Source organism: Chionomys nivalis, chromosome 15 (genome assembly GCF_950005125.1).
Source record: "Chionomys nivalis chromosome 15, mChiNiv1.1, whole genome shotgun sequence".
In the NCBI taxonomy this organism is placed as follows: domain Eukaryota; kingdom Metazoa; phylum Chordata; class Mammalia; order Rodentia; family Cricetidae; genus Chionomys; species Chionomys nivalis.
Window position 1 is genome coordinate 69374173 of NC_080100.1, and position 22782 is coordinate 69396954.

The 22782-nt window shown below is 38.1% G+C and overlaps 1 protein-coding gene across 5 annotated transcripts in view; it reads left to right on the top strand.

Annotated features, from left to right (window-relative positions):
* Cast (calpastatin) overlaps positions 1-22782 on the top strand; it is a 113593-nt gene that overhangs the window by 67658 nt on the left and 23153 nt on the right. For all 5 annotated transcript variants that reach the window (XM_057789641.1, XM_057789643.1, XM_057789642.1 and 2 more), the window contains 15 exons: positions 1440-1508; positions 2698-2793; positions 4098-4178; positions 4754-4792; positions 5459-5545; positions 5676-5765; positions 6691-6792; positions 9876-9959; positions 10924-10971; positions 11762-11857; positions 13081-13173; positions 14880-14981; positions 15452-15535; positions 18666-18716; positions 18880-18951. In XM_057789641.1, the coding sequence (XP_057645624.1) occupies positions 1440-1508; positions 2698-2793; positions 4098-4178; positions 4754-4792; positions 5459-5545; positions 5676-5765; positions 6691-6792; positions 9876-9959; positions 10924-10971; positions 11762-11857; positions 13081-13173; positions 14880-14981; positions 15452-15535; positions 18666-18716; positions 18880-18951 (1194 nt within the window). The remainder of the gene's footprint in view (positions 1-1439; positions 1509-2697; positions 2794-4097; positions 4179-4753; positions 4793-5458; positions 5546-5675; positions 5766-6690; positions 6793-9875; positions 9960-10923; positions 10972-11761; positions 11858-13080; positions 13174-14879; positions 14982-15451; positions 15536-18665; positions 18717-18879; positions 18952-22782) is intronic.

A 22782-nucleotide genomic window follows, 5' to 3' on the forward strand; every position in this document is an offset into this window, starting at 1 on the left:
CTTGAAAGGCCGAGAAGCTCATAGACTTCATGTGGAGGAAAGGGTGCCTAGTTCGGGCTACACTTAATTGAAGTTTATGACAGGCTAAGAGGGAATGTGTAGCAAACTATTGTTTGGTGCACAGAAGAAGGGAGGACAGAGAGAGATGAGGGAAGGGAGAGAATGAAGAGAGAAAAAGGAAGAGATTGTGCTGACAGAAGGAATAGGAAGGTGTGTGAATGTCTCTACACAAAGTGGTAACTGACTCCCCAAAGGTGGCTCAGATCCCAGATCACAGCTTGTACATAACAGGGATTTCAACACCAAAGTCGTAGCAGTTGATTATTAGTCTTTAGTTGTATGCAAGTACTTACATTGTGCTTGTCAAGTATCGTCAACACAATCCTCACATCCCCTAGTTAGGTAACATCACTGTCCTCACATCATCACTGTGAAACCAAGGAATAGCGCAAGTGACTGCAACATTTTAAGCAGCCATGCATGTCACTGCTGGTGTACAAATGCAGGCAACCTGGGATCTGCTTCCCAAAGTTGATGCTTCCTAAGTGAATGAAGCCTCATCCATATAATCCCTGCCAAAAGTTTAGTCCCTGGCCCTAGAAGATTTGGGATAGATCATCATCACAAATCAGGAACATACAGAATGTGTGCCATTGGAAACAAGCAAGAGACCCAAGGTGCCAAGACAAGGGCACAAACCCAGCAGCAGAATCAGAATGTTGCTTTGCTATGGTAGGTTGAGGGATGTGAGCTGACATCTTCAGAAATCATGTCTGAACAGAGGCAGGATGCTACAGGTAGGAAAGTTACTAGCTGTCTTTGAGAGGAAGTATGGTAATTAATGATGAGAGAGGAAAATCAAGGAAAGAACAAGGATATACCAAGGCAAGCAACACAGTGGTCTTGATGAGTTGATGCGAAGACCCAGGGAACAGTGGCTACAAGAAGCAATTTCAGAAAGAACTTGGAGGGTTGAAAGGCCCAGGACAAGTATGGTGAATAAAGGCCAGGCAGTCCTGATACAGATCATGGCTTTGTTCCTTGCTCTGCAACCCATGGAAAGTTGCCTCATCTCCTTTATCTTCCTTCTTTTTCCTCTCTCAATCTTTTCCTTCCTATCCCCCTCTGCTTCCTTTCCCTCCCTTTCTTTCTTTTCTTCCATCTCTATCTCTTTCATATACCAAACAATATTTTAATTGCCTTTCTATAAGGAAAGCCTTTTATCACAAATCAGATACATACATACTCTCTTTCACATCACTAAATAGGCTTCACATTTATAGTTAGTTCTGAAACATGCAACATTGCTCTCCAGAGCAGATTAGGGGACTAGTACATGATCTAAGCTATTACATTTGAATAATTCATCTTAAATGTGTCATAAAGTTGTTTCATAAAGGTATATGAAAGTTTTTAAAGTCCTTCTAAATTCCCACTAGAAAAAAGAAAAGAAATCATTAACACCAGCTTCACCAGTGGAGTCCAAAGTAAACAAGCCATCTGACAAGGTATGGACATCACATCAGTTCTTCATCAGACATTTGTCCTCTGCTGCTTGTCTCAGTCTGATGTCTTGTGATTTTAAAGCAAAAATTTAATGACTTTGAGTTTAAAGAAATTATGACCAAGTTGAAAGTGAGGCCTTCACACTGTTTGTACCATTTCATGATAAAAGCCTGTTTGAAACTCTAGTTCCAATACACTGAGCTTATTAATAGTTTCTATTTTTAAAATGTGTTCTTTAGCAACATCATAACTGATTAAGACTTGACTTTGCCCGTCACTTGGTTGTAGAGTAGGGACAGCTTGAGAGTTAAGTATTACCTCTCTAAGTATTCCGTATTGGTAAAGAATATAAGGTACTGTCTAACTATTCTGTATTGGTAAAGAATATAAGGTACTTTTTTGAATTCTATCCTCTCTCCAAGAAATACCAACAGTAACTTAAAAAGGAAAAATAGTCCAAAGTTAGTAGACCCTAATTTCTATTACTTATATCAATAGTGATGAGTCCTAAAACCATCGTGGGAATGTGGTCATGTTCAGTGACATGTTTAGTCTGCAGTGAGGGTCTTTCCATTTCAGGTGCCTGTCCATTCTGAGTTATCCATAACTACAAAGCAAGGTGGTAGATACTTCTCATTAACATGCTGAGTTCATGTTTCAAACTAAACTGACAGTTCATATATATTTTACCATTGATCTCAAATGATTTCTCTTCAGAGCTATCTTTGGGCAAGCAAGTGAGCAACAACAATGCTCATAAAGAAATGGAAAAACGCAGGAGAATTCATTTTTAAAAATAGCTTCTATTTGGAAGACATGCTGTCTACAGATTATGTACTATGAAACGTGAGAGTGGGGGAATGAAAAGCAACAAGTACCAAGTGGCTAATTCTTGCATTTGTTTTTCTTTTTCGGTTTTTACTGTCAGTATCTTGACTTGATAGCCATTGTGAACTAATAAATTTGTTGCTGTAATTAATGACTTGGTACATTTTGAAATGGTGATTCTTACCTGAATGTAGCCTTTTATCTTTCCAACTTAGAATCTGGACTCTGTATCTTCATAATAAAAATGGGCTGAGTTTTAACTCTTTTTGGAAAAGTTACAGTACCTGATAAATTTTTGTAGTTAAAAATCAAGGGCAATATATCTACCAAATAACATTTACATTCTTTCTATTTCCTTTCCAGTCAGACATGGATGCTTTAGATGACCTGATAGACACTTTAGGGGAACCTGAAGAAACTAGCAAAGATGATTCATGGTACACTGGACCAGAAGTTTTGGTATGTAATTGGAAGCCAGTAAGAATTCATCTTCAGTGGATAGGCAAGCACATGAAGCTGTGACTGTTAAGTATAGGAGGACATATCATATTCTGTTGAATATGTAGAAGCAGGATGGTATCAACATTGATAATAGAAACCAAAAGTTAGTGGTCAGCATGGAAACAGTCTGCCTTGTGACAGCTACACAATTTCATTGGCTCAGAAAATATCTGATGGTGCTAGGACTCTCCCTGACTCGCTCAGAAAGTCTTCTTTTATGTCCTTTAGATTTGATGTAGTGCACTTGAACTTATTTTGAGTTTTATATCCTTATAATCTGAGTTAATCTATTCTTACTTTCCAAAAAGTAATATAATTTTGTTTCCTGATATTAAAAATGTTGTTAATTAGATGAAAACATTTTCAATAGATACCATTAAATATTTGTTTCTACAATTTACAATAAATAGAAAACCAGAGAAAAAGACAACTCAGAAGAAAATTAAGAAGTTGTTTGGACAATGAGCAAATAACATTCACCAGGGAATTAGGAAAATGACTTAAAGCATGGTGTGGTGCCATTTGTATGACCAGACTTCCAAAAGTTTGAAAGTCAGACAACTCAACTAAGGCACTAGATACTAAAAATAAGTGTCCCTTTCAGTCATAGGTCCCTTCCAGGGAGAGCCTAGGAGCTTTGCCAGTGTGTTCTGCAAGAAGCATAGCTGGCAGAACATTTGGAAACAATATAGTTAACAGAATATAGGGAGCTACTCAGTGCTTTCTAAAGGGAAAGTGGCTTCCTTATTCATCAACATGGATATAATACAAAGCCATAATTTTGAATAAACCAGACCAACAAAATTATATTATTTATATGGCATTAGAAACATGCAAAGTTATGGTGTATAATGTTTATGAATAATCCCACATGCAGAATAATATTTTTAAACTATGATCCACTTTAATGTCTAAAAATTGATAAAATTACATTTATCATGGTATAAGAAATAAACCATAGATGAGATGAAAATATTTTAAAATGTAACAAAGTTTTACTTCTAGAGTTTATGAAGGATAAAAAACACAGAGAAAATGGTGGAAATGATGGACTTAAAGAGCAATGTGCTATCTGTAAGACTAACTAAATAATTGTTAGCATACCGGAAGAACTTTTGGGGCATGTTCAGTTTTAGCTTCTTAATGATTTATTTTCATCTCAATAGTTACAAAAAAATTAGTATTGGCATATCCTTTTATTTTATATATCATTGTCAGCATATTAATGGCATAATCAATCTTCATGTGTGATTTAATTCTAGGATCCAATGGATTCTACCTACCTGGAGCCACTTGGTATAAGAGAAGGAACTATTCCTCCAGAGTACAGGGAACTTCTGGCTGTAAGTTTTCTTCTACTTTTATTTCTTTCTTGGAAGATAATTTCCTATCAATACCAAAGTTTAGAAAGTTGAATGGGGCATATACAGTGGTTAATAAAAAGTGTGCTAACCTTTTAGAACATCCCTGACAATGTATTACAAACTGGATAGCTTAAGCAAGAAAAATGTGTCATCTGCTGTTTCCAGAGTCTGCAAGTCACAGTTAGGCTCTGGGATAGCTGGCTTCTTCAAGGTCTCTGAGAGGCAGCTTCTTCCAGGCCTGTTTGCTAGGCTTGTTGATGGCTATCTTCTGCCCGAGTCCTTTCACATCGCCTTCCCTCGGTTGCTCTGGGCCTCAGTTTGCTCTCTTCATAAGGACATGAGTTTCACTTGATAAGGATCCCCACTAATGACCTAGCTTTACTGAATTTCTTATTTAGAGATCCTGTGTCCCATAAGATACCATTCTGAGGTTCTTTGTAACTTCAGCATATCCGTGGGAAATTACACAGTTTAGTTCATAATAGACTGAGAATACATTTTATCAATCAGAAGAATTAATTTTGACTTCTCGCTTTTTTTCATTTTTGTTTCAGAAAAAGGAAGGAATCACAGGACCTCCTTCAGACTCCCCTGTGAGTTTGTGTTCATGTATTTTCAGATCTGTATCAATGCGGTGTATCTTCCTTTGGGGGTATAGAACTACCAGTCCCAAACTGGGTTTGGTGATGCCGTTCTGTAATCCCAGTTATTTAGGAGGCTGAGTTCATGGCAGCCTGGGTAAATTATACTCTGTCACAAAATCAAAAGTAAAATGTTATCTGGGGATATAGCTCAGTGGCAGCGTACTTGTTTGGTGTGCCCAAAACTCTGGGTTCAATCTCCAGGATCAGACAAAACACAATGAAAAAGCCCGAACAATTCTGTATCTGAAGATGATTACCACACCAATCTCTTAATCAGATAATGTTTCTTTTCTGTTTCTAGAAAAAAAGGTAGGCATGGGGCTGTTTCACTGTTCCTTGGCCATGTATATGTATGGAGTGATGGGGTCAAGAAGATAAAAGGATATAGCAAATACTGATAATTATTAGTATGGCGAGCACATATAACCACATGTAACTTGGTTAGAAGGAGGGAAAAGGAGAAGCCACCCACTCCCTTCCAAACATGGCCTCCTTCTGAGTTATTTCGTTAATGTTTTTCATTTGGTATCTAAGGAATGCAAAAAAAATGTTTCTTTGCAAGTCTCGTAATCTCTAGTTTGGCAATTAGGAGTTATTCTGTGCTCTTTTCTCTAGAAACCCATGGGACCTGATGATGCTATAGACGCCTTGTCTTCTGACTTCACCTGTAGTTCTCCGACTGAAAAACAAGCTAAGGAAGAGGTATTGTTTTTAGCTCTGTTAAGGAAGCCTCTGCTAGAAAGTGTCTTGGATGTAAAAATAGTATTTTAGTTCTGTTTATAACAATTGAACTTCCATCATCTATAAATATCTGTTGTATTTTCTTTTTCAGAAATCTACAGGTGAGGTTTCTAAAGCTCAGTCTGCTGGAGTGACCAGAAGTGCTGTTCCTCCCCAGGAGAAGAAAAGGAAGGTGGAAGAGGTACGCTCTTCCTTAAATAGCCAGAGCCCAGATGACAACAGTTATTTGCCTGATTTTGCTTAGTTATGAATAATTTTAGAGCATAACCTTTACTATTGTCATACAAGACCATCTCATGTTGTAACACAGAGACAGACACAACTCTTGAAACATGGAATCTTAGACTTGAGTTCCTCAAGGGAGCTTTGTGGGTCATTTTAGGGATGTCAGCAAAGCTGTTTCTGCTGCCTCAGCAACAAGCTGTAACCGAACTCTGTCTTCAGGGTTGATCCTGCAGCTCCAGGCTGGATGTGGGCACGTGTGCCCTGTGTGAGGGGTGCTGATAATGCTAAGGGCCATTTCTATCAGGGCTGCCTCTGCTTCGGCCCTGCTGGAGGGAATAGTTTATTTTTATCTCAATGGCTGGGAGAGCTGTGAGGAGCACCACGCCCTGGCAGTGGGAGTTCTCAGAGCCCTGACATTGTCTTCAGAGGCCGCTTCAGCTTTCACGGTTACTTGAACTCAGCTGTTTTGCTGAAGGGCCGAGCTTTCAGAAGACATTTCAAACACATTTTTAAAAAGAGAAAGAAAAACAGGATTGTGCAAGTCTACTTGCTTGCAGCTTTTATTTTGATCAGGGTCTTTTGTAATATCATTTTTATTATAATCATATATCTTACTTGCAAAATAAGTCTTGAGTGTACCCTCTAGCTGTGCTATAGGAACAGGTCTGGTGTCTTAGGCCAAGCTTTCATTCATCGGTAAGTCCTTTTTCTTCCTCTTGTAATTTTCAAATAATGCTTCCTCTCTAGTAATTTCCCAATCCACAATTCACCTTCTGTATTTAAAATGTATATTTAACAAATAAATGATTATATGGATTCTCTAAACTCTAAAACTGAAGAATTTTCTGTTTTGTTTTTATGCACTGTTTCCCTTTTAACAGGATGTCATGAGTGATGAAGCCCTGCAGGCCCTGTCAGAGTCACTGGGCAGCCGGCAGCCAGACCCTGAGTGCCACATTAGCGAAGACGACCAAGTCAAAGAGGTACTGACCTATAATTCATATATGAAGCTGAACACTGGCACAGGACGAGAATTCTTTTACATTGATAGAATTGAAAATGAGCAACTCTTCATTATCTCATTTTTAGGATCTGGTAAATGTAGGTATTTATTTCTGGACAGTGAGAAACCACGGCAGATGTTTCAGTGTTTATGTAAAACATCTACTGTGTTAATGCTTGAAAAGTGAGCGTGAGGCTCAGTGGTCAGGTGCTGACTTGGCCTGTGCAAGGACCTGGGCTGGAATCCAGCACTTCAAGAATGCAAAACCTTTTCGTTCAGTATGTTGGCATACATCTGTGATCCCAGAACTTAGGAGGCCGAAGTAGGAGAATTATGAGCATGTGAGATCCTGTCAGGAAAGAAGGAGGAATGGGGTGCAGGGAGAAAAAGAAAGAAACACTAATCTGCTTTCTCAAAGCTAAGGAGGCAACAAGATAACAGTAGTGCTGAGGTGAGAATCTGTGAAATTTGTTTTTGCTAGGTATTGTGAGTTTGTGTTTTCAGAAGAGTGCTTGTGGAAGGAGGTGATCATGGAAGAGTGTGATGAACCTTCTTCTGTATAACTATGGGGAAGAAGATTGACAAATCATCTCAGGTTAAAACAAACTGAGCAGCAATCACTCAACTGCTTATTTACTGGAGCTCACACACACGTGCAGCACATTTGTCTCATAGCCTCCCAGCCCTTAGCAAGCCCGTCCAAGCTTGTAGCAGGTAGAAGTAATGATTAAGTTGTGATTTCAGGAAAAGGACAGAAGTAAACCTCCTGTATCTGACAAAGCAGGAATCCTGGAGCGAGACAACCAAAGGCTTTAGGAGCACTACCCTATCAGTTCAGGGAAAGGAGCTGGCAAGTAGCCGTGTCACAATGCCCTGACTCTGCTGTCACTTCCTGTTCTGAGTTGTCAGGCAAGGACAGTCTCCCTGACTCCCAGGAACTCTGCCTGAGTCTGAATTGGCCCAGGTCTATTATGGGCCAGTTTCTCTCTTCTACTTTTTGGGAGGGCTCCCCTGCTGCAGTGTGGCATGAGAAGCTTCATGATGCTGAACACAAGGGAGACGGAGAAACAATCCCTGCCCTTCAAGATCATGTGATGTGCTCAGAAGAAAGGGAACATGGGTCCAGATACCGTGAGGTGCACATTACTCAGAGCCTGCTGTCTCTAAGGATGGTGGTCTTGGTGGAGTCTGGGTGTGACCAGGAGGTTCTATGCCATGAATCTATCACCTGGGGGCTATGGATTTCACTTTTGTCAAGGCTTTATATAAATAATTAGAATAATAATTAGAATAATTTAATAAGACTACACACAGACAGACAGACACATGCACATACATATAAATATATGTAGTTTTTTTTCCATATATATGGAGTGAAAATGTGTAAACCTAATAGGAGAACCAGGATAGTCTAACTAACCCAGTCACTAACCCAGATGAATAATTGGAAAACAGTGATGTAAAAGGAACTCATGCAGCACCACGGGTAATGTCGTTGCTCTCCAGATTATGTATAGGAGTGTGTTCACTGTCCTAGAAGCTAGTGAGTACCAAAACACTAATAAAATACCTTTCCACATGTCAGGTGACCTTTCTCCTAGTCCTCAACGACAACTATTTCATAAGAAGCTCTTCCAATCCTCTAAATTCTTGAGCTAATTCGTCGAGTCTGGGGGTGATCATTCATAATGAATAGCCTTGTGTTTTGATAAGCCTTGCAACAGTCCTTGCTTCTTATCGGAGTCCAGGCCATCCCAGCACCTCCCACATTAGGCAGCACCTATACAAACAATGGAAGTCTCCAGAGAACAGACCCAATCCCACTTATAACACATAAACTTTGTTTTGCCTACAGTGATACCTTTTAAGCCATCTGATTTTTAGGTATGTGTACCTGGTCAAGCATGTTTTCAGTATGGTGGACTTCCTTTTGTTCTAACTTCTGTTCCTTTGGTGTCTTGTATGGTGTGGCCATTTTAAAAACATAAGGAGCAAACAAAGAGGTGAAAAAAGAGATCCATCTATGTGTATATCTGCTCATAGCCTGGAAGTATGGAGACAATCTTCCTGTTTGGATGACCCTTGATATTCATGGAGTCCCCTTAGGGACTAGACACAGCACACCTCCCTGAGTTGGGCAGTATTTTTGCGTATCAGTACTCCCACTGACAATAACAGAGTAAAATCTGAAGTTCGAAAATAAGCAAAAAACTTTCCACTCTAAACAACATACAATTCTAATCCCAGAACAAAAAGTGCCTGACTGATTAAAATTGCTTGAAAATTTTTAAGACTTAATCAAAAAATTAGCCAGTCCAGTCTGAGATTAAGGTGAAGATGGGAGCAGTGAGTTGGCTCAGAATTTGCTAAAGTTATTGTGCCGGCTACCTTAGGTTCTGAATTATAAACCCTTGCCTTGAGATAGATACAAATCCTTATACATGGGATGTTACAGCACTCACCTGAAGGTTCCATTACAGGCGCTATAGAGGAGAAACAGTAGTCTACTATAGAGCTAGTTATTTCTGATGTGTCTGTTTGCTCCTGGTTCACTGATCTTGTGAAGTAAGTCCTGTTGGAAGGAGTCCTTTATAAATCGGTAAAGCCAGTTCTCCACGAAGAAGCCACACTTATGACTGTCTGCTTCCCCCAGTGCTGAACTGGATATGTACTTTTCTCTCTCCTTAGCTAACTGCCCTGTTGGGCATATATGGAGCTATTAAAATAATTGCAGCTAACTTCTGCCCTGTGCTTACTGTCCTCCAAGGAACGTTTATTTACTTTGGTGACCCTTCAAAGTTAATGAGCTAAGGAAGGATTATTAGCCAGAGAGGCAACACTCTCAAGGGTGCCATGGCTTCCTAAATCTTGAACCAAGCGGGGAGTCTATCCTAATACCTTCTCACAACTGCTCTCCACAGACTTGCACTTTGTGGTTTAGGGAGCATTCCAAATACTTTAACCCAATTCTGAGTTGTTCTGTAGCACACGAAGTAGGGGACATCAGTTTCTATTAATTATATCATCTTACTGCTGCTTTTTTCTCCTCTTCATTTTCATCAGGCAAAATCAAAAGAAGAAAGGCAGGAGAAATGTGGTGAGGATGAGGACACAGTCCCCTCTGAGTACAGGTTAAAGCCAGCTATGGTAAGCTTTCCGCAGAACAGGACTTCTAAAGTAGTCATTAAAGCTCTAACCTATTTCACTGGAAGGAGGAGAAAACGTTTCCTAAATTGTGAAATTTCATGTTCAAGACTTAAACAGTGTTTAAAATACAAAAATGATTTTTATCCCCATCCGCATTTGGAGAATTGAGGCAGGCTTTCGAAGGAGCCTTGACTAGCCCCTAACTCCCTCGGTAGGTAGTGGAGACTGTCCTTGAGTTCCTGATCCCTGGAACTCACTCGGTAGATAGTGGAGGCTGTCCTTGACTTCCTGATCTCCCCCCCAACTCACTCAGTAGGTAGTGGAGGCTGTCCTTGAGCTCCTGATCCCCACCCCCAACTCATTAGGTAGGTAGTGGAGGCTATCCTTGAGCTCCCAATCCCCTCTAGCTCCCAACTGCTGGGATCACAATCTTGATCCTACATACCCAGCTCCTTAAAAGTAAGGTTTTTCTTTAATCTTCTATTAAGGAAGGGGTAGCGAGATGACTTAGTGGGTAGACATGCTTGTTACAAAGATTGACTACTTAAGTTTGAGCCCTGGGACCCATGGGATATGAAATGAACTAACCCTGCTCTCCCATACACACAGTAAATACTCAAAACCAACCCATTGACACAATTGTACTATTCTTGTAAAAGTCTTTTTGTTTCTTTGTTTTTAATTTTGTTTTTTTATACATCTTTTTGCTTTACCAAACAATAAATTTTTCAGTAACTTGTAATAAAAAATAAATGATAGCATCCTTAGAAGTGTTTGGGCTTTTGAACAGATTCCTGTGTTGGTACTTACAGAAATTAAATCTAAAACTAATTTACTCAAATATAATAATAAAAAAAATAAGCTTACATCTTACATCCTGGGCTTGCCTCAAACTAACATAACAGGGGACATGAAAGCAAATTTTTCTATTTTATCTCCAATAAATTTCTAATTTTATTTTCAGGATAAAGATGGAAAACCACTATTGCCAGAGCCTGAAGAAAAGTCTAAGGTTGGAAAATAAGATTTCCCTAACACTTATAGATAACAGAAATCTATAGTGTAAATTAGGATCTTTTTAAAAGATCACATATCACACACAACCTAGTACTGAGGCAATTTCTGGTGGTAACTCAAGACTGAGGCCTCTGTTCTTTTACATATATTTTACTGGTGGTTTCCTTATATTTATTACTAGACTATTATTTTTTAAGCAGCATTACCAATCATTAGGAGTTAATATATTATTTTAACATTTGATTTAGAATTGTATTTAGTAACTGTGTGAAATACTCTAGCAGTTTTATATTGCCTTAAATATACATAGTTTCCTGTCATGATGGCACCAGTCAGCATTTTTAATCACCTGCTATATGCTTAACACTGCTTTAAGTGCTTTTCTTTTTTCTCCATTTTCTTTTCTTCTCCATTTCATTTTTAATGAGCCATCAGGTAGAGTTAACATTGCTTGCATGAGTTCATTATTCATTATTCATTAGAGCATGGGTAGTTTCTCAGTAGATATGCCACTAGAGAAAAATAGCCTCCCGTGTTCTGATGCCTGGTAGACCAGGTGTTAACTACCAGTAGCTCCTTAAAGAGTTAAGTGGCTTCCTGACCTGCTCTTCCATCTGGGATGGAATGCATCTGTAAATGAAGAATACACTTTATCAAGCTAGCTTTTGATTTTAGATAATACAATGTAGCTAAACTATATCAACCAAGGGGGGTGGGGTGGGGAATACTGTGCTATGCTTTTTACAGAGCACAGCGTCTTCCTAACACAGCCTTTCTTGTTATAGCACCTGAGCGAAGCAGAGCTGATAGGGCAGCTTTCGGAAGATTTTGGCCGATCTACATATCAGGACAAGCCATCTATACCAGCTGAGAAAATAAAAGTATGCTTCTTATAATGTCTTAGGGGGTTTTAATGTTCATTCTCACTCTGAAAATGTGTGAAGCCAAAATTATTATTACATAGAGGAGCTGATTTTAAAAGCCCATGGGCCACGTTTTGTACATGATGCTTGCATCTTGCTTTTTCTAGATGTATTTTCTGTTGCCCTCCTAACCCAAATATTTCTAAAGTTTAAACCCTGCAGTCATTCCTTCAGGGAAATGCTTCTATCTGAGCTTTCCTTTAGATTGTTTCTAGTGAGCTGGTTTAAATAAAACTGCCACACTTCTCAGTTCTTCCCACCTTTATATCCACCAAAGTCACCCTTCCTAAAGGATGTTTCTAGTTACATCATTCCTCTGCTCCAAACCTGAGCTTCCCATTCCCTATGAACTGATTCTGTTCATGCCCCTAGTATATGCTTGCCACCGTGGCTTCCCTTCCACTGGGCTTACTGCATTACTCTTTTACTCAATGGGAAGGCTCTGCACAAATGACTTTTTGTTGTTGGTGCTTTCCTTCCCTTGATCACTACACCCCTTACTAAAAGGAATTCTCACGGCAGGATTCTTAGTTGCTTTTTTGTTTGTTTGTTTGTTTGTTTGTTTGTGGGTTTGTGTGTGTGTGTGTGCGAGCGCATGCGTGCCCTATTAAAGCAATTGTTTAAGAAGGATCTGAGCTGTACTGGTACTTCTCCACCCTAACATCTATGAGTATACAGTCTTAAGGATAATGAGAGTATACTTTGGTACGGCTCTTTCTCCAGGGTGCTGTGCTAAAGTGTCTGGATTAAAAGCATTTGAAAATTACTGGGACTTTGCCTCTAGAATCCCTCACTGCATTGTGGTGAGAATCTAAGAATATATATTCCTCAAAAGATCTCCAGTACCACTGAGGCTACTGTCCAGGGACCACTCTGAAACTCCTATTCAGTGTCATTCCTTACATTCATGCACAGATTTGTAACTGCTGTATGCTCTCAGATCAGGCCTTGAGATGTTGTGTGTATTTTCAATGTTCTCCTATCACACATGTGAAACTGAGTTTGTCAGTTGCTATTACAGTAACTGAAGATTTTTTTTAACGCATGCATATTGCTCAATAAGCATTCAAAAGAATCATGCTTACAACTTACATCTTGTAGTATGTAATTGAGCCACCATTATTCAGTTTTATTAGTCAGGTAGTTCTAAAGTTATTCAGAGCGCTTGCTTCTTTTCCCAGAAATCGAAGGACACATCCCCTACTGTGTCTGAGACTGTGCCTCAGGCCTCCATGTGCAGTATCCAGGCGGCACCACCCAAAACAGCCTCATCGGTGAGTGATGCCCTTAGCATTGAAATGAAGTGAGAGCTAATGCAGAGTTGTTATTGTTCTTCGGGCTTCAGGGCTGTGCCAGAAACCTCATCTGTACTTAACTTTAATTCAGGTGCTGCATGTGGCTTTGCTTTTCTCTTCTGAACCTCTAATAGTCTACAGTCCTCCAGTAGTCCCTGCATTCTGAAGTTTGACAGAAAAGCTGGTGCCATATTTCTTCCTGGCTTTGCACTCAAATGATGACCAAGATCCTTCCCCGCTTCCCCTTTGGAGGGAAGATCGCAGCATCCCTCTGCCAAGCCTTCATTGTTTCTTGTCTTCTAATTTTTGAATGAAATGTGATATTTTGATGACTAAGGGTTTCATTTTTATTCTCTGATGACTCAGAGGTCACTGCTTCACTCTTACAAAATCTGAATCCTGAATGATTAGTTTTCCCCTTATAGGACACATGTATTCCAGATCTTGCATAGTATCTTCTCGTTATTGTCTGTAGGAGTAAGGATGGTGCTGGGGCTTGATCCATGCTTCCCAGGAATTCCTTTACTGACGTGCATTTCCTGCTAGTCTCCTCATTCGATGTTGATAAGGATACTGTAAAGTCTTTCCTTATCACTGTTGTGTACAGGTGAGGACTGCCAGGCTTTATGTTGACCTTGAGCAGCTTACCTGTTATCCTGGTCCTTAACTGGGATGAGAATGAGAAATACAGTCCTGCTCTTGGATATCCTTCAGGCTTGTACAGATATGAGCCAGACCTCAAGTTATGACACAGTCTGGACTTTTCCATATGGAGAACTGCAGATGGAGCATAGATGAAGGAATCTTCTTTTGTAGGAATTTACAAAGGCAGAGTCACACTGAGAATAAGAATAACATTTCCCAGGGAAACCAGTGAGGCAGAAATGCGAAGTTTTTGCTGTGCTTGGGATATGTTCATTTAGATGGTTTAGAGACCTATACAATAATAATACTAAAAAAAACCTTTTATGAATGGTGCTTATTCAGGTTAAGTGTGATGTATTGTTTTCTATTTATGAAAAGCATTCTGACCAGGAGACATTCAAATAATTTTTAATAATCACTAAGGAACATTTATGATGCATCGTTTGGAAAGCCAGAACCTGTTCTCTCACTTGGCTCATACCTGGTTTCTTCATTTCCCTTTACATGCCTCGTCTATGCTTCCTGTTTATTTGTTTGAATGTTGGCATAGCCAAATCTGGCTGATAGCATCATGGAGTTAGCACATTTCATTCTGAATATCAAGATTCAAGGAGGTCGTTGCCATTCTGCACTGAGGACGGTCAGTCACAAACAGGGAGATCCTGAGTCAACTGTTAGTCATGTGATTAGTGAAAGTGCCAGGGAACAAAATTGCTCCTCCCCAGGGCCTGGCCAAACTTGGTGAGAGATCCTGCCTTCTTTCCCTTCTGTCAGCTTCGGTTATCTTTATCTTCTTTTTTTCATGGGTCAAAATTCCAGCTGGATCTTTTAAGGTTTTTAGTATTAGTATATAAATTGCTACACAGTTTTTAATATAAGAAACTTGCTTTTTTTAAACATTCTTAACATTTCAAAACCTCCATTTTAATCATATTGATGGTTCACATTATTAAAGATTACGGCGACCTGAAATGAGCATGTGCCTTTCTAAATTGGTAAGGATGAATAACAACTTAGGTTTACCCTCTGTGTCCTTGCAGAAGGACATGGTGCCAGATGATGCTGTAGAAACCTTGGCTGGAAGCCTAGGGAAAAGGGAAACAAATCCAGAAGATGAAAAACCTGTGGTGAATAAAGTAAAGGTAATAGCAGCTCAAATGCTTCTACAAAATGACTTATTAACCATGCCTCTCTGCTTTCTAATAAGTTAAAACTTTGCTTTTAAAAATATGTCTGTAAAGCATGATCAGTCTTTCTTTGATACTGCACATATCCTCTTTAGTAAGCTAAACCTTAGGAAGTGCTAATGTTGATCCACTCTAGTGGCTAGGTAGCATACCTGTGTCCAAGTCTGTGAATCCCCATCTTTGTCTACCTGTATTCATTCTTTTTCCTAAGAAAAGTAGCATGTGCCTAATACTCCTTCCAACCTTCCCTTAGCCCAGCAACCTGCTAACCTGAAAACAGTGTTTAAGTTTAAGCTGTTGAGCGTATGTTAAACAATGGCCATATGCATGTTTGAAGCTAACAACAGATTACCTCAAATTTAAGATCTGAGGAATGTGTTATATAGGAGGAGATACTAATCCTAAAAATTACTTCTTGTTTTTAGGACAAAGCAAAAGAAGAAGACCTTGAGAAACTTGGTGAAAAAGAAGAAACAATTCCTCCTGACTATAGACTAGAAGAGGTCAAGGTAAGCAGATGAGTGTTACCCTGTTTTGTTTCCTAACTGAATGTTATGTACATAAGAAGGGGGCCGAGAGCAGATCTGGAATATAAACTTCCCGTTTCTTTATGTTCTGACCCTAAGTTGTATTATTGCTAATACCATGTTAGAATACCAGATAAGGAACTAAAACATATTCTTTTAAAATATGTTCATTTTTAACTTCGTATGTGTGTGTATCCTGAATTTATGCCTTTTCCCATCCTCTCTCTCCTCTTCTCCTTCAAATTCATAGCCTCTTTTTCTTTATTATTGTCACATATGCAAACATACACACACATAGATATAAGTTAATATATAAATAAATCTAATGAGTCCATTTAGTGATGCTTGTCTGTATGTTTGTTTTTAGGGCTTACCACTTGGTTTGGATAAACAGTTGTTGAGCTCATCCCTGGGGAATATTCTTTCTACCTCTCAGCATTAATTAGCCCCTATATTTCTTCATCTAGAGATGGGACTCCTTGAAATTTCTCCCTTCTACATCAGGAAGTCAGCTGATATTGTCATTGTTCAAATCTTGTTCAGGCAACCAAACTGTTGAGATGTCATGAGTGCAGCTTCCCTGTCATACACAGAAGATGCAGCCCTGCAGTAGAGATCCTGAATTTTTGTCAGTTGTAGCTTTTTGTAACAGTCCCCATCCGCTGCAACAAGAGATTCTTTGATGAGGGATGAGAGGTACACTTTTCTGTGGAGATAAGGATTACTGTTGAGAGCTCAGTTAAGATTGATACAAGTAACATAGGAACTCAACAGCTTATATTTGGGAATATATACAAAACTAGATATGCACACAATAATAATTGATGAAAAAGGCTACAAATTTGAAGGAGAGTGAGGAGTGATTTATGGGAGTGTTTGAAGGGAGAAAAGGAAACGGAGAGATGTTGTAATTAAAATAAAATATCAAAACCAATCAGGGAATGCAGTTAAAGGAAATAATGGTTTGGGAGATTTGCAGTAATAGACTCTTCTCAAAGTTCTATGGCCTCATTAGCCATGGATACTCGGCTGTGTTTATGATACCAGTCAGAAATTCTTTCCTAGGCGTCAAGACTTAAGTCCAACTAGAAAGCTGATATGCATCATTGAGATATGTGTCACCACTTTACCTTTAGGGATATCTTGTCATACTAGTCCCTGTAGTTCACACCCTTCACATCTGGGTAGTGCACCTTCTAATACAGCAAAAGCTAGTTCCCAGGGAGGGGCTTCAGGGCCGATTCATCCAAGTCCTGTGTCCAGAGTTGTAGTGGTGTCAGCAACAGGGACTTACCTTCAAATTCTGAGAGGCAACCAACGGTGACAGCAATAGAGAATAAAATATATTAAGTAAGCTTTTCTTCCTTTAATATGAAGGAAAACTAGCATCTAGGCTACCAAATATTTTCCCTTTAGACATGTGGTTTCTTATAGTACCACAAATATAGGAAAACCATTTGCAGATTAAACAGACAAACAAAAACCAACATGTACAATTACTTCCTTTGCGGAAAACTTTTTAATCCTTAAATATAAGTTGAAGACATGAGAACTTGTTAAACACTGAGTAAAGTGATAAGTTGACCTGTCCTCTTCATACTGAAAGGACAGGATGTATAGAACAAGCGGCCAATGGAGAGACCCCATTATGATCAGTTCCATTGTGCATTTTAAACAGAGCAGACACATAGGCGTTGAATAAATAGTCATCTTCACGCCATGCCACTAACAGGAAAGTTCCAGTGTACTTTAATTGCAGTCATGAGAAGCTGAATTCATAGTTCTCAAGATCTTACACTGAATTCCCCTTAAAGTTTTTTATTCTGGACACTTGTGGATTTTATACTGCAACCAAAAGTGATGGAGTTTCTATTATTCACAGCTTTTATGTACATTGTTTTAATTCTTCTGCATATTTTCAAGGACACAAATCTATCTGTCTCTGATCCTAGTTCCATAGAAGCAGGCCATGTGCAGTTAACTCAGTAGGAAGCTGCCCTTACTGAATCTCAGGGATTGGTTTTCCTGGCCCCTTTATTTAGTGCTAGTTTTGTCCTCTGAACTTATCTCACACATTGTTAGTTATGCATTGCTTTGTCACATTTCCAGGTTGCTGGCTTGACTTCTTGTTTAAATACTGTTGTCTTTCATTAGCTAGGCTCACATTAGGTCACTGTAGCAAGGGTCTGCTCTCTGTGGTCAGACTCAAATTTCCCCTTCCTGCCACCAGATGATAAGGTAGTAGAAGGTGGATTTCAATTTTAATGCATAGCACAGGAGCTCCCAGGGTCCCATGCCTCACTTGTGATCTTTACTGCCTTTTCAGGTGACACATGGTCTGGAAATAGAAGATTCCTCCTTTAAAAAAGGGCCAAACCTAAAAGTGAATTCAGAGGGCGGGAAGAGGCTTGTGTTAACTATAAGAAAGCAGCAGGTCAGATAGCTCTAAATAATTACAGAACACATTTGAAATACAGAAAACAAAGCAAAACATTGTGATCACTTTTCTTGGAGAAATCTTTGTCCACACTCATTTATTTTTGTACATGTAAATAAATGGAATTTATCATTTATTTATAGGTCTTTTATTAAAGATTATTGTTATTATTTATTATAATTATGGTTTGTTCTGTTATTCAAAAATACTACTTAAAACCACATATGAAGCTTAGCATATCTAAGTACTAAATTTGAGTGTTCCACCCAAACATAAGCTCTCTGAGGGTTGGAACTTCAGCTGACTTTGTATTATGGTCCCAGTGTTCCTTTATAAATAAGATGTTTGCTGACACGCCTCTGAAACATACTGCTTTAATAGTTCACGTGTGTGTGTGTGTTTGTGTGTGTGTGTATTTCTCTTCTTTTGGGTCACAAGCCACATTGACTGTGCTGTTAGACTCCGTGGCCAAGGAAGGCTTGATGCATATAAGTTGGCTGTGGATATGAACTGAATTACAGTGGATATATTCTCTGTTACAATAATAATTCTTTAATGAATGAGCTATGTTAAAATATACAGTAGGTTTAGCCTGTTCATTCCTTGTTTAGTGTGTAGGTTCCGTGTTTGAGATAACATGTAAAATAATTAATGTTATGTTTTCACTATGAATAGGATAAGGATGGAAAACCACTCCTGCCAAAAGAGTCCAAAGAACAACTTCCAGTAAGCAATGTGCTTTCTCTGAGTTTGTCTTCTGTGGCCTGCAATTGGCAATCTGGGAAGGGCATAGCTTTCCCATTTAGTGAGCTTATCAGATGTGATAATGGTGAATACCAAAGAGGAGGTATGCCAGCATTGATTTTGTTGTGTTTTCTGTTTCTTCCAGCCCTTGAGTAATGAGCTCCTTCTTGATGCCTTGTCTCAGGACTTCTCCAGTCCGGGAAACATATCGTCTCTTGTAAGTATGAAGCACCTGGTCGAGAAATTTTTCTTTTTGTTCTTTCTTTCTTTCTTTCTTTCTTTCTTTCTTTCTTTCTTTCTTTCTTTCTTTCTTTCTTTCCTTCCTTCCTTCCTTCCTTCCTTCCTTCCTTCCTTCCTTCCTTCCTTCCTTTCTTTCCCTCCCTTTCTCCCTCTATCCCTCCCTCCCTCCCATTTTCTCTTTCATTCTCTATTCCTTTCTTTCTCTCTCTAGTTTTTTTTGAGCCAGGGTTTATGTGCACACCTTGGAACTGTAATACTGAACTGTGTCACCCCCTCTCTGAGACATGTCTAAGCAGATTTGAGATAAAGCAATTTACTCTTTAAAATGTTCTTTTAGAAAGTTAACATTGTAAGTATACAAACTATAGTTAACGAAATAGAAATAACTAAGTTTGGGAAATATCAAATAACAGGTTAGAAAATCATTTGGTACACTGTTACAAACCCCAGTGACAAAGTCTCATATATTGGCTTTTAAAATTCAAAAGAATGGAATAACTACTGTATGTACCATCCTTGTTGGTCATAGTAAAATAGAACAGAAATTATAGGGAAAGTAGAATTTTTAAAATGTTCTCCAAATAATATTAAAATCAAGAAATAAATTCAGAATACACTACTGATAATAAAACAACATAAAATTAAATTAAAAAATAGCCAATGAAGTATTCATGTATTTCCCACCATTTGTCTTTAAAAATAAAACAAGGTAAATTTGATGAATCTGATATCTGTGGAATTTTAATTTCCCAAAGTATTAGTATGGACAGTAGGAAGTTTGAGCACTGAACATGCTGGCACAGAGCCACAGCCTCATTTCTAACTGACCAGAAGCTGTTCCTTTTGGAAAGCACAGGTGGTTTGTAAAATACTAACAAGTGTACATGCATGTCAGAGATAAATTCTGTTTTTATATTTCAAAGCCAATTATTAGTTGGTTCTTATAAATATCAAATCTTTAAAAAGTACTGGTGAGTATAATAGAGGAAAACAACACAGAAACCTCAAATTTAATGTAAAATTTAAATTTGATGTAACAGAAAGGTGGAACAGGCAGTAGAAGAGTTAAACTGATTTGGGGAAAATTGCATGTAAAAATTTAAAGAAATTCTAGACAAAAATACAATCAGTACAATTCATAACACTTAAACAAAAAAGCAAAACTAAAGAAAAAGGGAGAACTGCTCACAAATTCCTTCCACTAGACGTGAAGGGCTTGTTCTTCTAAACGTCACTGTCTAGGTGGTCCCTCTGTGACATCAGTATGTCCTGAGAAGGAGGACATTCTGCAAAGTGGCTTCTTACAATCATTGCCACTTTAAAAATCTCATCAAGTATGACAGTGTCAGTCAGTAAAGTCACTTTAGTTGACAGGTAAAAAATTATTGGCATGCACTATAACAATTATTAAAGTCTTTATTTGTCAAATCTTAGAATTCATTGGCAAGGAAATTGGCAATATAGCATAGTAATATAGCCACTATCAATAATAAAGTAGCTATGTTCATATGAAAGATTTGTTTATAGGCCAGGTTTGGTGGTGTATGTCTCTAATCCCAGCAAGAGGCAGATGGATCTCTGTGAGTTCAAGGCTAGTCTGGTGGACATAGCAAGATCCGGTCTCAAAAACTGCAACAAGGCTGGAGAGTTTTCTCAGTGGTTAAGGTCTTTTAACCACTTGAACCTACATGGTGGCTCACAACTGTCTGTAACTATAGGGAAGGTATGATGTCCACTTCTTTGCTTCACAGGCACCAGGAACATATATGGTGTATATATCCACATGCAGATAAAACATTCATATACATGGAATAAATAAATTTTGAAAACAAAACTATATATTTGATATTTAACATACATTCATGCTTTAAATAAAAACCTTGAAAGAGTGGCAATCCCTTTTGTTCATTGCCAAGAACAAAATGTTGAATATGAAATAAGCGACTTTTATAAAATTATAAAACTTTGATTTCTTTTAAAGGGAAAATCATGCCGGGTGGTGGTGGCACACGCCTTTAATCCCAGCACTCGGGAGGCAGAGACAGGCGGATCTTTGTAAGTTTGAGGCCAGCCTGGTCTACAAGAGCTAGTTCCAGGACAGGCTCCGTAGCTACAGAGAAACCCTGTCTCGAAAAAGCAAAGGAAAAAAAAAAAAAGAAATAAAGGGAAAATCATTAGCAACAAATGTAAAGTAATTGACAAACATTCATAAGAAATGCCTGCATAGAATTGTGGGTATGACTGTTTGTATAAAAAACATATATATGATATCATGTATGCTAGCTTCTTGTTAAAAACAAATCAGTAAATTTTATTAATAAGAGATTCTAAATTTACATAAAAAGCACAAAATAAAAAATGAGTATGAAAATAAAGGCACAGAAATAGAAATATATTTATCTAAGATGGGTTCATTGTTCTCAATAAGCAATGACTATTCTCTTGTACAGTTAATAAATTATTTTGTTATTAAAATATCACTACGGTACCTTCTATAACTGAGTAAAATTATTCTAAAATGTATTAGAAAAGTTAATTTATAAAAATATGAAACCATAAGTATTTTTAAATGTTTTAGGTGTTATTAACCCATTAAACATTTGGGGCTTTAGTACATTAATGGTAAGTAAAAACTATAGTCCAAGAATTAGCTTACAGCAGAGTGCACAGGAGTCAAATAGAAATCAATGTAGATGAGGAATGTAGCATACTAAAGGGAAACTGGAATAATTTGTTACACATCATTCAGAAGAAACCACCGCTGCTGGCTTAAGGTATATAGCGCAGTGTGCCTTTGGCAGTTATCAGAAGTGAACACATAATGTAAAAGTTTAATTATGGCAATAGCAAACAGGACTATGTCCATTGTTTTCAGCAGTATGTATTCTTATTAGAAAGTGTCAGTGCTGTGGATTTTTTAAGACTCATTCATTTAAAAACTGAAGTAAATGTTTCTTAATGGTATAAAAAAGTATTTTTTAACATAAGAAATGATAAATATTTGCAGAGATAGTTTAAACATCACTTAAAATTACATAATATATAAATATATTTTGGCATTGTACTTTACTCTATTAATATATGCAGATTTTCCAGTCTTTTTTTAAAATGTTTATTTATTTAATATTATGTATACAATATTCTGTCTGTGTGTATGCCTGAAGGCCAGAAGAGGGCACCAGACCTCATTACAGATGGTTGTGAGCCACCATGTGGTTGCTGGGAATTGAACTCAGGACCTTTGGAAGAACAGGCAATGCTCTTAACCACTGAGCCATCTCTCCAGCCCTCCAGTCTTTTATATCAGTTAAAAATAAGTTTAAAATTTTCTCTTACATGGAATTCCTCTCTTTCATCAATGACTGTAATACTGAATATCACAATTTTTAAAGATCCAACTCTGTCTATCTGGAACTTCAGATATGAGACTGTGTTCCATCTTCTAACCTCCAAAGCCCTCCTCAATTTGGAACCCCAGACCTCGGTCCATCTAAGGGAAATGGTCTCTAAGCTACTCCAGGATGCTAGCTTCATAATGTTGATAGGTCTTTTCCCATTGGCACTTCCCATTATGTCTTGCCTTTGATCTTGAATTCATTTGAACAGAAGTTAAACTGCAAAAAAGATTTTTTAAACACTCCCCAAAGACATGTCTATAACTTATATATAGCATAATTTAAAAATAATTTAATTTTTTTTTAATAACTCAGTGTCCAACAAGAAACACATAAATAAGCCACAGAACTCTGAATAGATTGTTGGATGGCATTTAGAGTAACAAATGTGAAATAGAAAGAGGAAATCATTG